This window comes from Bombus huntii, chromosome 11 (assembly GCF_024542735.1).
Source record: "Bombus huntii isolate Logan2020A chromosome 11, iyBomHunt1.1, whole genome shotgun sequence".
Classification (NCBI taxonomy): Eukaryota; Metazoa; Arthropoda; class Insecta; order Hymenoptera; family Apidae; genus Bombus; species Bombus huntii.
Genome location: NC_066248.1, coordinates 12115154 through 12131094, shown reverse-complemented (window position 1 = coordinate 12131094; position 15941 = coordinate 12115154). Strand labels below are relative to the sequence as shown.

General features: G+C 44.7%; 1 protein-coding gene across 1 annotated transcript in view; it reads right to left on the bottom strand.

The window, feature by feature from the left end:
* LOC126871481 (MOXD1 homolog 2) overlaps nucleotides 1-15941 on the bottom strand; it is a 172002-nt gene that overhangs the window by 82049 nt on the left and 74012 nt on the right. Inside the window, exon 2 of the mRNA XM_050630362.1 lies at nucleotides 8509-8785. Coding sequence (XP_050486319.1) covers nucleotides 8509-8757 — 249 coding nt within the window. The 5' untranslated portion in view covers nucleotides 8758-8785. The remainder of the gene's footprint in view (nucleotides 1-8508; nucleotides 8786-15941) is intronic.

The window sequence follows — 15941 nt, the reverse complement described above, 5'->3', positions numbered from 1 at the left end:
TAAAGTTTTCTCCGGTAAGTGTCCAAATGCTTTAGTGAGCTATTACGTAATAAAGTAGTTGCGTTCTAACGTCGATGCAAATAGAACGTATGTTACTTTCTGTGCAAACGGAAATCGTAAAATCGATACACACCTCTGATGAATGGTTGAGCCGATACCAAGCGAACCGCAAAGCCGATGTATCCGAAAGTGGGTTCCCTCGCCGTGGAATTTCAAAACGATCTTCCTCCATTCCCGTTGCACCAGTACCACACTTTATCTTAAAATATTTCTCAGACGTCCACGGGTATAATATAATTTACACGAGCGGAGCTATCAAAGCCGTCACGTGGTCCCTATGATTTGTGGTATTCAATTTTATTTTATCCGAAACGCTCGGTCTAGGACGAGACTCTCAAACGGGATATCCTCTTTCCTACTTCCTACAGATGGAATTCTAAATAGTTCACCGCAGGAGGAATTTTGATTTGGTGGTACGGTTCACGGCATGAAACGTCGACAACGAAGGAGGACAGCTGGAGGAACGAATCGGCATGCGAGGTTTCCTAGGGAAAACCTCTTATACGCTACCGCCCCTTTTCGTTCAGCCTACCGAACAGGCGAGTTCATTTCGGATGGTATAACACGGTTTCTATTCTGATCCTACAAGTACCACCAACGGAATCAATAATGGAATAGACTAAGTGAAACATTCATCGCCAAAAAGTTGGTCGGCCGCGGAAATAGCATATGTTCGCTTCATTCCAACTGATAAAAAATATGAAAGGCACGAAAGGAAGGGATAATGTCGGTTGACTTTGTCGGTCGACGAGTTCGAGTTTCAGTTCGACGAAATTAAACTAATACCCTAGTATGATCTTATCAATCATTTCCATCCTTGAACATAAACCGAACGCCCATCTTTGTTTCATGTAAAAATCGAACGCGAGCCCATTGAAACACGATGGAAGACGGTTCGATCTTTCGCAGGAACGTTTTAGTTTCCAGCAGGAACGAGCAATCGAAGTAACGATATTAAATGCTGTACACTCCGGCGGATTGTATTGATTGTTTCGTTATAGTTCGTGTCTGCGTCAATCCCGGCGACCTGAATAAAAAGCTCCGAAAAAGAGAGAAATCCCGCGTCAAAGTTTATTTAGACCAGAGTAAATATCGCTCCCGTAGCTTCGAATTACAGCTAAAATTTTCACGCAGTCACCTCTGAACACCAACCTCTAACTTCCTGGAAGATCCAAACGACGTCGATTCGTGTCTGAAAGATTTTCATCCGACAAAATTACATCACCAAACTCTGAATAAACCGACGAGCAAAGTATCTCCTAAAGACCGGGCCTAAGTGAAATGCGGTAACATTTAACTTCGTAGCTTCCCCAACCCTTTCGCTAACTAAGCTCCGGAAACGCGACCGCCATTCTGACCCACTAACGAGCCGTAGTTAGAAATAAAGCGTTTATTCACCGCGCTCGGAATCAAAAAGGCGATTCTCCACTTACCGCGATCGCGTCCCCGTTCTTGCAAATTTTCGTAGCGTACTTTGCGTTCCTGGAACCCTCTATTCTATTGGCTAAGTTTTGACGCCGTCGGGAGACGTAGGGACTTTTAAACAGTGCCGCGACATCATTTACGGGAAGCTGCGTACACGTGTGTGTACATAGATGTAACTGCATTTACGTTGAATCCTATTTACAACGGGTAAAATCGCATTGGGGGATCCCGTAGTGGAAGTACCTTGGGAATAGCCTGTGCGCAAGCTATACCAGCCTCCCGCCTCTCTGCCGCATACCAACCTCTTCGCCACTTTTCTCCAACGTAGCTGCTGCCGCGTACGAATCTACGCGCCCCGTATGCAAATGCATCGCTAGCATTTTTACGCGAGAACGTTGTACACCGTTCCGTTAAGCACTCTTGCGAGTTTCGACATTTTTATCATCTCTTTCCTGTGCTCCTCCCTTTCGACCTTCTTTCCGTTTTCGCTTCTCTGACGTACCACGCGTTCGCTTTCATTCCCTAATCCCAAACACACACGTGATGCAGAGTCTCGCCGAGGCACCACGGTAGTTTTATAGTACGCGTTATAGTAGTACGCGTCGGTAATTTCACATGTTTTTGAAAAACGACCGCGTGGACCCGTTCTGGGACTTCGGAATTAGGTCAGAAGCAGTGTCGTTGTTAACACGTTGTGTCGCCGTTGTGAAAGAAGGAGAAAATTATCTGTATAAACTCGGCGAGAACAGCAAAAGTGATGAAGGAAGATGAAGGAAGATGAAGGATATTCAAGTCAGCCTATCGTTATTTTATCTATTATTTTTCGTACATATAGGGACGAAGTATGGATGGTTATGTATTGAGAATAACTGAACTTCAAGTACTAGCGATACATAAATGAAGAAATTAAGGTAGATAGTCTGATACTTTTCAGGTAGAAATCAGATGATAAAAAACGTTTGGCTTCAAATTAAGGTGTAAAAGAAGAACGCGTAACTACTCAAGGTTTAAGACGAATATAATTACATAGTTAACTGCATAGATTGCTTCAGATAAAAGAAATTGTAAAATAAAAAAAGAAAAAGGATCACTTTTCGACAAACTAAAATAAAACTTCTCACATACGTTATATCTAGTAATTTAGAGAATGGCGATGTCGTATCGGTTTTGCACATTTCATCGTCGTTCCGCGATTTATTCAGCTTGATCGACCGTTTGTTCCATTCCCATCTAGTTCGTTGCTGCGTGCGCCGCGAATAGCGAGTCGCGATGTGATATTACTAAACATATCATTTATTCACCAAACAGTCAGAATGCACGTACGAGACCTGGCTAGCGACCCCAACGTTCTACACCGCGCACAATAAAGCCGTCGCGGGCTCGGCCCGTGTTTGCGAATAGAATTCAATGTGGACACGTGTTCGCAAATATCCGCAAATTCTTTCAAGCCTCTCCTTCCACGGTGCCACCGAAAAAACGTTTTCTCTGTCCATGGTGGATTGCAACGTTTGCAGTCGGTCGCGACTCCGACCGCTCTTCATCCTCTTTCATCGGATCGCAATTCTCTTGATTTTATCAGTGTTGTTCGTTCGCGTTGATCGCGTGTCTACGATTAACGAAGCTCCTGTCAATTTCTAGGTGCGGCTCGATCTACGATTGAGTTATACGATCGAGAGCGAATCTACAAGCGACTGTGCGATTCCTTTCGCAACGTGTTTGTCAAAGACCTTGATTACGTAAGATGTAGAGGCATTTGGAGCCTGCGAGTAAATTAGAGATTGAAATATAACGAGGCTTAGGAATATCGAATCGTGATTAATGGTTATCGGGGAGTAGAAGCTTCTTGAAATTAATCGAGTTAGAGGAATTCAGGTTACTCGAGCTTATGTTCATGCAAATCAGGCGAATGCTGGACTAGCAATAAGTGAAATTCACTTCAGAAGAACTTGTGTCTAGTTCACATTGTATGTAAGTAATTCACGTCGTTGAACATGTATTTCAAGCTTCAAGGAATAGCTGAAAGGACTTCGATTTCGTTTGAAAATTAAAAGAATATATCAAATCAAATATAACTAACAAGTTAGAAAAGTCAGCTCAAGATACTTGAATTCAAGCGACTCGACGTAAATACCTAGATATTGCTTTTCAACTATTTAGAATTGTAGATCAATGTTATAAAACCACAACCGTATAGGCAATATGCGTATAACAAAAACCTACATATATATGTATGACTTATTATTCCCAACTATTTTCCGTAACGAAAATTTATCGGAACGACGAGGGTCTCGTTTATATTCTAATAGAAAGACCCGTTATCAAAGATCTTAAACGAAAGTTATTCCGCATATTCTGGGAAAAACAGCGCAGCGTTCCGTTTCATACATACCACTGGCTTACGTCTACTATGGCTAGGCTAAACTCCAATCTAAATTCCGATGCTTCTAGATCGGAATAGATTTTGCATGTAAGAACGCGAGTCCGTGCGCTGACCGGCCTCCACTCGCTTTCGTCTCCGTTTCCAACGTTGGTTAGCGTCCAAAACGCCACCCTCTTTGCTTCCACCTCTTTCTTCCATCTCTCTGAGTCCTCTCAACCGTCCCCCATTCGCCATTGACGTAGATTAAAAAATTTCTGCGTCGAATTATGAAAAGCTATTTGTCCAGCAATCGTCAGAACCGCTCGTTAATGGATTTCTCGAGCAAGCGTTTCCCAAGCGTCGAACGACGCGTCCGAGACAAGGACAACGACGACGAAATATGCATCAACCTGTACAGCCTCCTCTCCTTGCGGCAGCATTTTCATCCCATTCCATCGACCTTTTTCAGCCACTTTAGCCAACTGCAGTAGCAAACCGCCGACAATGCGGAATAGGAATTTCATTCTGCGCGAAATGCCGCGGTCGTTGCTCGTTTTTTCCGCGGCCAAGTATCCGCCCCTGGCCTGCATCCGGTCCCACGCCGTGATTACATTCGACTCGGCGTGTGTGCAACGAGAGTAAAAGAGAGAAAATAAAATATAGTAGAGGGGAGAGAGAGAATGACGTGAGAGATAGAGGAACAAGGAGAAGGAAGTAAGGCCGAAGCAGATACCGAAATTAACTGCACCAAGCAAGATCTCATTACCATTTCGCTGGCGGCTCGTTTCACGACGACCCACCGCCAGCAACTAGCTGAAATAATCGCGCATTAGCCGAGTTTTCGCCGCGAGGAAACTGCTTCCGCGCGATGCTTTTCTTCGAATCGAGCGGCGACCGACAAGAGGCTCTGAATTGGCTGGCGATTTATCGCACTGCATTATTTAACCCGCCATTGCCAGCTGCGCTCGCGTTTCTCCAAACGTTCCTTTTCTGTGGTTCGCGTACCTATGACCGCGATGTATGAGTTGTAAATATTAATTAGTCTACTCGACGTCACTATGGAGTATATTCGTGATTCTTTTCTTCAAAGTTTGTCAGCTTTCCTCTTTGCTGTACTATTCTCGTTGGAAACGTGATATTAAATTTCAGGCAATTTTAATTCAATGGCGAAACGCCGTTGGAAAGATACGCTAAAAGTTATATCATTTTTTATAGTAACGAACCGAGGGCATGGAACAACGTGAATGAACGTCGTAGCTCGTCGCGATCGCTCGTTCGAAAAGTATTTCAGGTAGAAAAGACCTCAAATAGACACCGAGCTACGGATTCGCCTTGAAACGACGTGCCGAACGGAACAGGGAAGTTAAACGAAGCGAATAAAAGAATTAGACCAGGAAAATTGAATTCAGCCGACTGGAGAGACGGGGATCGAAGTGGTTGAACACACAAAAGCCGGATCCTGAAACGGTAAATGTATCAAGAAGCGTACATCTTTAATCAACTTCGATTCGTTTCGTCGAGCGTTACTTTTATCGTACCTATTCTCCTTTATCAACTACGATAACAAAGCAACGAGTGTCGAATGTACTCTCTACAAATAGGTTCGATACCACTGATATCGGCGTTACATCGACGAGATCGATCGCTCATGAAGACGTTAGACCAACTCCGATTCCTTCTACCTTATTATCATACAGCGCGAAGGAAGCTCGGTTCGTTTGTGCTGTTACCAACGACCCTACAAGATGGAAGGGAAGAGTTAAACCATGCGAATAAAAGAATTGAACTGTTAGATTAGGAGAGAGGGAGCAAACCAGGAAGAGGGTAAGAAGCTGTACGAAAGGGGTATAAGGGAAAGAAATCGAGCGCTAAGAATCCGGTGTTCGCCTGGTCGCCTAGCTGGTCTGGATGATCGTGGTTGTTCTGCTTCTAAGATTACGATCATAACGAAAATCTTCTCGTTCCCATTGGCCGTCAAGTTTCTCCTCCGTCTTCCTCTTTTTCGCTCTACATGAGTTCTGTCGTCCATTCGATCCTTTCTTCTCGCTCTATGTCCCTTCCCTGTTCCCCTCTTTTTTCTTCCCATGACGTCGCTCTGTGTGTATGAGAGCGTCCGGCGACGGCTGCATCGCATAGAGCATTGCGAGCGGCACGGCATGCATTATGGAACGAGCAGGCAACGATTCTACCGGAAAAATTGCGGACACGCGAGACGAACGCGATCTGCAGCCTGACTACCTACCTACGTAGATATGTACCTAAGCACCGACCCACCACTACTCTCGGTTATCCCGCTCTGTAGTCGCCGGAGAAGATTGCTTTCCTATATTGCATCCACCACCCCATCCCTTTACGCAGATATGCGCACGTTACGGCAGCTTTCCATTTCAGAAGAAACGCGGTTCCTTCGTTGTTAATGTCGAACGATGTGTGACACGACAATAAGGAGCCACCATTTCACCAAGTTAAATGATTTGCCGACAAAGAGCGATAATTTAGATAGAATTTTGCATTGTGCCGTTTTGATTGGTATAATTTTTGCTTGTCTGGTTCGTTTCGTTTCGATTAGATCACAACTCGTTCGATCAGAGTTCGATTAGACTTTAATAATAAGCAGGAAGCGATGGTATTTTTCATTTCAATTTCGTCGCACCAATTGAATGTTAATAAGTATCGATCACAAAGCAACCGATTTAAACCGCAATGTGTCGTGTATGCAATGAACATTAAACGATCGGCGGTCCAACAACATACATTAATCATAACGAATGGCACGGTCAGTCGACTGTAATCAAACGGTCGAGCGAACAGACATCGTACAGAACTTCTATCGTAGTTATTGCTTTTAAGGTGAATTTAATTAACCTCGCTTAACCGCTTATTTATTTTCCACACCGAGTTCGCCTCGCTCTTGTTGCGGCGAGTTCCACCGTACCTCGGAGATAAGATAAAATCTTTCGTGGACCAGTTAAGAATCTATTATTTCGATCCTAGCGAATCTTCTTCCTCCAAACCTTCGCACGAGGCCGAGATTATAGTCAATTTTCATCGGTGAGCAGAGTGCACAAGAAAGGTGAAACTGCTGTCATTAATCGCAAAGGTTAATCATAAAAAGAAAAGCATCTGTCTACGAGAGGGGCTGACAGTGACGCAGCGCGAATCCGAGTGAATTTGTCGTCGACGGGAAATTCCGCGCGAAGTAGCGTGCAAGCGATGATGGAAACGCGAACGAGGACGATGTGGGCGCGGAAAGCCGTTATAAAAGAAATATTCGACGACAAATGTACAAATGAGGACGAGGCAGGAAGAGGACAGAGTTGAAGCGTTCGCGTGGTTGCTCGTGCAACGTTGGCTGTCCCGTTCGCGTCGTGGAAAAGCCACGCGAGAAAAGCGTACAAAGAAAGAAAAAAAGAAACGAACGAACGAGCGTCCATCTCCCTCCGCGTTAGATTATGGCCCTGATGTTATGAAGAACCGAGTAAAGTGACAGCCGCGTAATGCTGATGAAAGGGAGGATAACAGCGTAATCCCCTTGAGTCCGGTTTTCGAAGAGAGTTTTCGTCAACAGATGCGGCAGGATAACGACGTTTTAAATTTAACAGTACTTGAAAATAAACTGTGCGCCCGACCCCATCCTCCGAAAATTCTATGCACGTTCTCTTTGTGGCTCTTGTAGAAAAATTAAACCGGGTCACAACGTTTACCGGTGAAAATTCTCTTCGTCGTATCTACAATCGCGCGATGTTTGCCTTGTTAGTTTATCGAGCTTTAGACTTTCAGGGGCAGGATGATGTTTTCTAACCCGTGTACCGTTTCGACGAAGCGTAGCTGGATATGTCAACTGAATCTACGTCTTTTACGTTTTACTTGGAAATCGAGGAAGAACTTTCGACCGCCGTTTTCTCTAGCTGTATACGTATGTATGTACGTACATAGGTTCTTTCTATTCATTTTATCAAACGTCGCTCGTATCCATCGTGATTCCCGTTAAGTCTCGTTTGCTTGGATTTGAAAAAGTTATCCGTCCCATCGGACGGTACAGGATACGAGCTCGAAAAATACCGTTTCGATAAACACAATACATCATGGGCCAGTGACTGAAAATCGTGCAAGATAATCGGTCCTCGGAAAAATAAAACGACAGAGTGTCGTACAAAATGACGAGCACGCGTAATGACAGGCCGCTGGCCTCAGTTGGTAAGATTGATAACTATGCAATGCACCGATCGAAACGAGAAACCCATTACTTATCTTCGGAAGAACTATCATTATGCGAGTTCTCTTGCACACACGGTCCTGGTATTCCAAGTGATCTGTGGAACGCTTGACGCACCGGGATCGGTAGCATAGGAGTAATTAGTCGAAATTATTCCAAGTCAACGTTCGTGGAATGAATGTAATTTTGTTAGAACGCACTCGGTGAAAATGATCGTCTCGCGAAACCATCGTTTCCAATTCAAGATGCGCTATGCATACCTAAGAAATAATGATAATTGCGTTTCTCCGTTATTTTGCTGGCGTGTTATACACAAAGTTGTCTGTTGGAACGTCGATAATTTCGAGTATTTAGAGTTTAAGAACGAAAGCTCGCGCACGAAGAAACTCGAGCTACCGTCTGACAACGATCGCGAAGGAAATAACGTGACGCTCTTAAGGACACTTACCTGAAGATGGAGCTGTCCGTTGTTGTCTACCCATCCAATGACCATGTCAGCTCCAACGCTGCCGTCATCCCTCGTGAAACCCAGACCCACGTAGCCGAGAGTCTTCACTTGAATCTCGAACATCACATCTCTCTCGCCAGGCGTCCAAAGAACTAAGAAGTTATTGTCCAGGACGGCACTGTGTTTCCACTCGACGGAGAGGACGCCGTTGACGAAGAGGAGGAGACACGTAGCGATTACGGCCTTCATCTTTTACAACCGATGCGCCTCAGAACATCTGTAATCAAAGAAAAATGCTCTATCGTTAACCATGCGTTCTTCTTCAATTTCATTAAATTCTATAAAATCCGAAACTTTTTTAATCATAAAATTAAAAATTAATGAAGATAAATCAATTTCGGTTTGGTTAATTTAAATTCTTGTAAATGTCTTCATTCTTTCAAATGTCTTGTAAATGTCTTGCCTGAGACAGGAAGTCTTCAGGCAAAGAGATTATTACATTCAAGAGATACGTTCCCCGGGTTAAAAGGTTAAATACAAAACGAAATATTCAGATTTTCACATATTTACGTACAGCATCTCTCACATTCCATCGTTATAACCTGCCAATGTGCGAGGTAACAAACCCCATTCTTCAGCTTCCGCTACGTCTCGCAACCCCGTAATTACAAGTGCTTCGAGTCCTTACGCGGAAAAGCGCTCGCCGCTAAAACGACGTAGTCGCGTTTCTTTCTCGCCGCTCGTTAATCATCGCCATTTCTGTACGACCTAACAAAGTAGCGGAAGAGCGTTGCGCGTATCGATGCCTCTCGTCCCATCGACATCGAGCGAAGACCCGGTAACTCGTGTTTCCACGTCAGCGTTCGATCGTTAGCCTGCTATTTAGGCGTTTTATGCGGTCGTAGACGGCTCGGTTATATTTTCCTTCAATATTTTAAGAGCAGTGGCTCGCCATTAACCGCGTAACCGACACACGGACCAAGCCGCTTGGTCCTAAAGCGTAAACGACTCGAAGCCACATATAACAGTTGGCCACCGGTGCCGCTCGATTCCTCCTATTTCGCATGCGACCCACTCTATCGCGCTTAAGTGCGCCCCCCGTGTGTACTTTCGTCCCGGTATTTTCACTCGTTTCCCACGTAAAATCGTATTAGCCTCTTTATCCCTCGACTTCCCTCGAACCGCGCTCCGCCACTTGGCCTCGATGAAGATGCGCTCCCGTTACGAAAGACGACGAAAACAACGCCAGCTACGGTGGGAAAATTTCTGGCTGGTGTAGTTAAAAGGACTCCACGTAGCCAGAGTGAGAGACAACCAGATTGATTTATTTCGTCAATGGTCCTAATAGGATCCTAACTCCTAATACGTGCTCACGTTAAACTGCATGATTAATCGTCGACTCGATTCGCGAACGATGATTGATGTCGACCTTAATTCGCGATAAAGGCGACTTGACTTATCAAGAATCAAAACCGATATCACCGGTGTTATTCTTGCGTCGATTTGCGAACTCTCGGGCATTGATCTAGCTGGCTATCAATTTCACTTTATTGCCAGCACAAAGAGTACTCGTATAGATGGAGATAGGTATATAACGTAATTAACGTCGCGGAATGGATGAATGGTAAACGCGCGGACAAAGAAAGAGTTTCTCGCGTACGATCGAACGAGGGAAAGCAGAACGAGGTAGAACGAGGCCACGAGAGCTCGTCGATGCGCCATTTGCGCACCGCGTTCGCGGCAATCAAGCAAGACGAGCGCGGCAGTGAATTCGCCCGACGAAAGAAAAAGTCTATTCGTGACCGCATGGATTAAGCGAACGACGTACACGTTCACCCGTGCACGGAACTGCGCATCGCGAGCACGAACGAGCAAAAACGAAAACGACAGTGAAGGAAGCAGCAAAAGCAGAGCCGGCAGCAAAGATAGTGCCGGTATGGAAAATAAAAAAAATTCCTAACCTTCGCCCATAATGGTGACGATGAAAAAACACGAGCAAAACCGAGCGTAAAGGAAATCGAATTGATTCTATTGTCGATTAAAAATTCAATGGGTACGCGTGTATGCAGGTGAATGGTCGACGATGGTTTTTGGCGAATCGTCGCTAGAAACGGCTGGCCGATTCGGAAAGGGGTGGAAAAACAGATGGCCGGCCGGCGAAATCTCTTTTGTTCGAGCTTGGTGTGCAAACATCCGCTGGTAAATCAGCAGGACACTGTCAAGAGAACTGTCAATTCGAAAGCAATCGAATCGATTAATAGTAACAATCGCGTGACGCTTGAACGGACCGATGGAAATCCGGGGGACGCGAACGACGCAGTTACCAAGTGTCAGACGAGTGGGCTCCGCTCCATTGAACTATTCGTTTCTGTGCATGCGGTTGGGAAAAGCGGAGAATTAAGCGTTTCACAGAGATCACCGCATCGGTGGAACACACGAATGATTTTGCGCGCGTCTCTCGCTGTCCCGTTTGTCTGGAAAACACGCGTGATGCGAGCCACTGGTCGCTCGCACCGCTTCGACCACGTGTTCCGCGCAATTTCAGGCACCGCGGTCGTCCCGCGAATCTGCGACCGATCGTTTTAATTAACGACGAAACAGTGGCTGTAACGCATGCCCGTTCAAGCAACGTAGACACGCACGATGTCGAACCGGTAATTTTCCGCGTCGTAATCAGAATCGATAGTCGTTCTCTCCTCTCTTACGTGTCTGATTCACGACAATGCCTTTTTTTACCGTCCGTTAAAATCTAACGGACGTAATCCCGACGGTACTATCTCCGAATCGTTAGGGTGAATTCAAAATAATTCGACCCCCTATCTGTTCACGGTAATTTGGAAGTTCGAACGAGGTAGAGAAATCATACGATTTTTCACACGATAATCGTAATTCGAATCGCGCCGTTTGCATTTTCATATTTTTCCAAACATTCTATTACGCGATAGGTAAATCTTTAATTGAATAACATTAAACGGTTGAAACATGTATTTCTCCGATACGTTTTGTAACGAAATCGAATCGATCGTTTCACGCCGATTATGTAACGAGGCTTGATTGTTCGGGATTAAAGTGAAATTTGACTTTTATAATTTACAAAATCTGGATTTAAACGCTTTATGCGTCGTTTTATTTTCGCGAACACGTAAAATATACGCAGAATGCGCGTGTTATTTTAACGAAATGGGAACGCAATATTTATTATGAAACTATGTGATCGATAATACCGTTTCTGCTTGTTCTTGACGAGTGGAACGCGAAACAAAATATCTGAAAATGTGAATTCGCGATTTGAAAACAACGGTATCGTCGACCTGAAACTGGGTCGAGCAACGAAGTAATTTGCGAGGATTGTACACGGTCTCCTAAAACATAATCGTTTCAGGCGTTACACACGGCCTCGAGAAACTTCGATCTCAAGGCCCAAGACCTCTAATAAGGTCATACAAATAGTCAAAGTTCGTCCCATAATGAAACTACGCCGCGGAAACTGTGCGGAATTTCGGGCGCTCGTCAACCGGTTTGTTTCGTGACCGTCCAATTCTTCATAATTGCTTCTTTAGCAACTGAACACATTTCAAGCGCAAAGCTTGCCGCGAACAACACAAATCCATTAACCAAATTGGCAAGCAAATACATGTAATTTACTTTTATTCGTGTCCTCTATCTTCGATGGGAAAAGAACATAGAGAGTTTTCATTCGCAGAAAAACATCGATCCATCGAATCGTTGGGTTCGCGATATGGACAAATCATTGTAATTTATCAAAAACGAGATCAACCGTGACGGGACAGGTTGATCTGCGATCTCGAACGTCACAACCTGTTTTCGTAGAGAAGCTAACGCAAATAGGAAAGCAGATAACGCGCGTTAGGTCGAACCGTTATCCGATTCCTCGAACCGATGCGACGTCCAATAGATACACCGAATTTGCGGATCGCTCCACTATACGGTTCCGTGTACGACGCGACGCGACGATTGGTCCCGGTGATCGGTTCGCGCCCATCGCACCATCAGGAATTCTCGCTGATGCATGCAGCATGCGCAACGTGAGTTCGTCGATTTTACGGTGCTAGTAGAGCAACCGCCAATCTGAAAACGATCGATTCAATTAACAGTAACAGCGGTGTAATGTGCGCCGGATGTGAGGTGATGCATCGGCAGGAGCAGCTGTCGCGCGGCAACTCGAATCGCTCGACCATACGGAGAAGCGTCAACTCAAATTGAGAGGACAGTCGAGGTCCGCGAAACGAAAAGGATGACAGGAGGGGATGAGGTTGGCATATAGAGGAGGGTAGTTGAAGAGGAGCAAAGCGAGAGAGACAGAGAGAGAGAGAGAGAGACAGACAGACAGACAGACAGACAGAGAGAGAGAGGAAGATGACAAAGAGAACGCGTGTGGTATGCGAGCAAGAGTGTGAGGGTGAACGATAGGGGAGGAGAGGGAAGGGTGGTGTGAAGGGAATGGAGCCAGGTCGGAGGTGAGCCTAGCTAACACACGACTACCACGGACGGGTTTGATTTGCGGCGTGTCGTTCAGTCGATTGCTCTCAAATTGCGTCCAGCGCTAGTGGCATCAACCTGGAACGTAGCCCCAATACATTGACGCCTCCAAACGAGGCCTGAGAGGGGCCCTGGCTGCCGGCTTTTCCATCGATGTACGCGCTCGCGCAACCGCCTATTCTCATCCCTTTTAGCGCCTTACAAAACTATCTATCTCCCTGCCCCTTTCCACCTTGAAACTCTTCACTTTCTCCCACCGATTTCCGCTGTTTCGTGTCCTGTACGAATCTGGTCACCCACCACTTCGCCGTTCAACTACTTTTAAAGTTAAATAAATCGTGAAGTAGTGACGCTAAAGCGGCGAAATCGAAATACCAGGAGAGTTGTGCGTATTGCAGAGTGTGAATGCGATCGCAGAATCAACAAAAGCGACACGCTGCGTCGCGGCGAAGTTGTTTGAGAAAGAAATAGTCGGTGGCATGTGAAACGAAATTATCGTGCGATAGTTCTCTTTTTTTTTATTTTCATTTTTCTAGCTTGTTCTCTATGCGCGCGATGCATGTTATGTAGGTAATATTAAATTGAAATAAACACAGCAGAAAGTATTCAAAATACAGATGTTAGCAGGCATTTGATAGTTTCGAATAAAATCCAGTTGACTGGCGGAATTACATCTTTTCCATCGATTGACAGTTATAAATAGGGGAAATGGTTAACTCAAAGTTTGCGTTCAACCGATTTTTATAGTCAGTTATTAAAGCTCTGCGAAGCTCGGCGAAAAGAGGGACAAGAGGGCAGAAAAAGGAGATATCTTGTATCGGTACGCTCGGGTTTGCTTGAAAAATCTGACGTGTACGCTAAAGAGCAAGCTGAAATGTAATTTCTGTGGATGACACCGGAGATAAACGTGACGTGGAATATTATAAAGCTGCTCCTGTTCACTTTTAATTCCTATCCGAATTCCGGTGTTATCGGAAGTAATGGCTAAAAACAGCATAGAACCAGCCGTATATCGGTCGATGACGAAACAGAAAGTCCTGTTACGAACTTCTCCAGTTTAAAGACTTTTTAAACGAACGACGAACCAATATGCTGTCGTCGGAACTGAAACAACCGACCAATTCATCCATCAACTGCTTTCCACGGAAAAAAAATGAAGTCTGGGACAGAGAGAAAAAAAGAGAAATCATATACCTGCTGGCGGTGTAGGGTCGGGGCACACAAATTAACGTCCGTAAAATCATTAGATGTCGCCTAAAGACGCCCATACACGTTCCTCAGCTACCTCTCTTCTATCATAGGATCGGGTACCAGGTCTAAACGTTTCAACGTTTAAAGGTTGCTGACGCGAGGGACTCTCGACCACGCATATACAAGAATAGATTAATGGAACTTGAGCTCGTGGTATGTTTCTCCTCGTCGTTCCAAATTTACTAATAGATGTTCAGAGTTCTTAGTAAATGAGTAACGTTGGAGTTTATCGAAAGTCAACTTAATCAATTCAACTTCATTAATGATTAATTGAAAATTAATATTTAATCCTCAAGAATTCAATATTCTATTTCCACATAAATTCGTTTATAATAGTACATTCCCAGGTGCATTTTTACAAAATCACGTAAAATTTAAAATATCGTAATGTTCCTTCACATTTGAATTATTTGAATTATTAATTGAATTAATTCGAATTAGTATGAATTAAAGGATGACGAGCACCGAATCGTATACGTTAATGAACAAAGCTATCATTTTGTGTCGCGTAACGATACGCGAAGATTACCTCCCTTTCTTTTTTCATTGTCCAGAGCAGTTTTTTTTATCGCAGAACGGAGATCTGCACGCGTGCGCGGCACGTTTCATCGTGAAACCGAGACCGCACGGTTTGTAATCTACACAGGTTTGCCGCAGCAAGTCAAGCCGGCGTTAACGGTGAAACGTTGTATCAGGCTTCGTTAAAAAGTAAGAGTTATTTGCATAGCCGCGAACCGGTGCGTGGTAGGACGCTCGGCGTCGCGTCTATTCATTCACCGGTCGCTGATCGCAGGTCACGTGACCGTGTCGAAAAACACGCGAGATCGATGCAAAGTAACGGGAACGATACATTGCATCACGATGAAGAATGCGATCGAGTAAATCGCGGCGCGCAATCGTTCTCGTTTCTGTACCCGCGTGATTATCGACGGAATTTAATTCAAAACTTTTAACTTCGCTACGCCAGTAACTATTTAGCCTGAAAACTACATATAACGTTACACGCGGACCACGCGAAATATTGTAAGCACATCGGCCAACGAAATTGCACACCAGGTGCAACGACGATGATTTATTGCCGATGCGATCTACTAATATCTGTAATTAAATACAAACGAATAGAGCTATACAGATAAATTAATGGCGAACCGAATGGAATTTGGATGTACACAAGCCAAAAAATGATCACGTGTCCAGACTAACGTGAAAAGACTAAACGATCCGCGTCACGAGTCATGTCAAAACGTTTAAAAAAACGAAAGAACATAACGGTTCGAAACTTATACGGTGATTAATTAATACGTCGTTGGAAAACGATAGGAACCACATAAAATATGTTACAGTTGCGAATGCTGGCCAAGAGGTACTCGAGAGCTAGAAAGCCGATAAGAAGATTCCAGGGTTGGTGAGTCTAGCAGCAGAAGCGTTACTTTAAGCCCGCGACCCACTTTCCTCGCAGTTTTCCATTTTAAAAATGACCGAACCGTATAACTTCTTCGTGAAATCGCGATATTCATAATGTACTGAGTGTAAAGTTCGCTCGTCGGTGAGGCGAAGGCAAACGGACCAAGAATCGCGACGCTGCTACCTTTCCGACACGCCTTCGAAAAAGAGATGGAGAGTGCTTCGACGCGCGAAAAGATAAACTTTCCAGTTGAGAGTAACTCGAGGAAAGAAGAAGA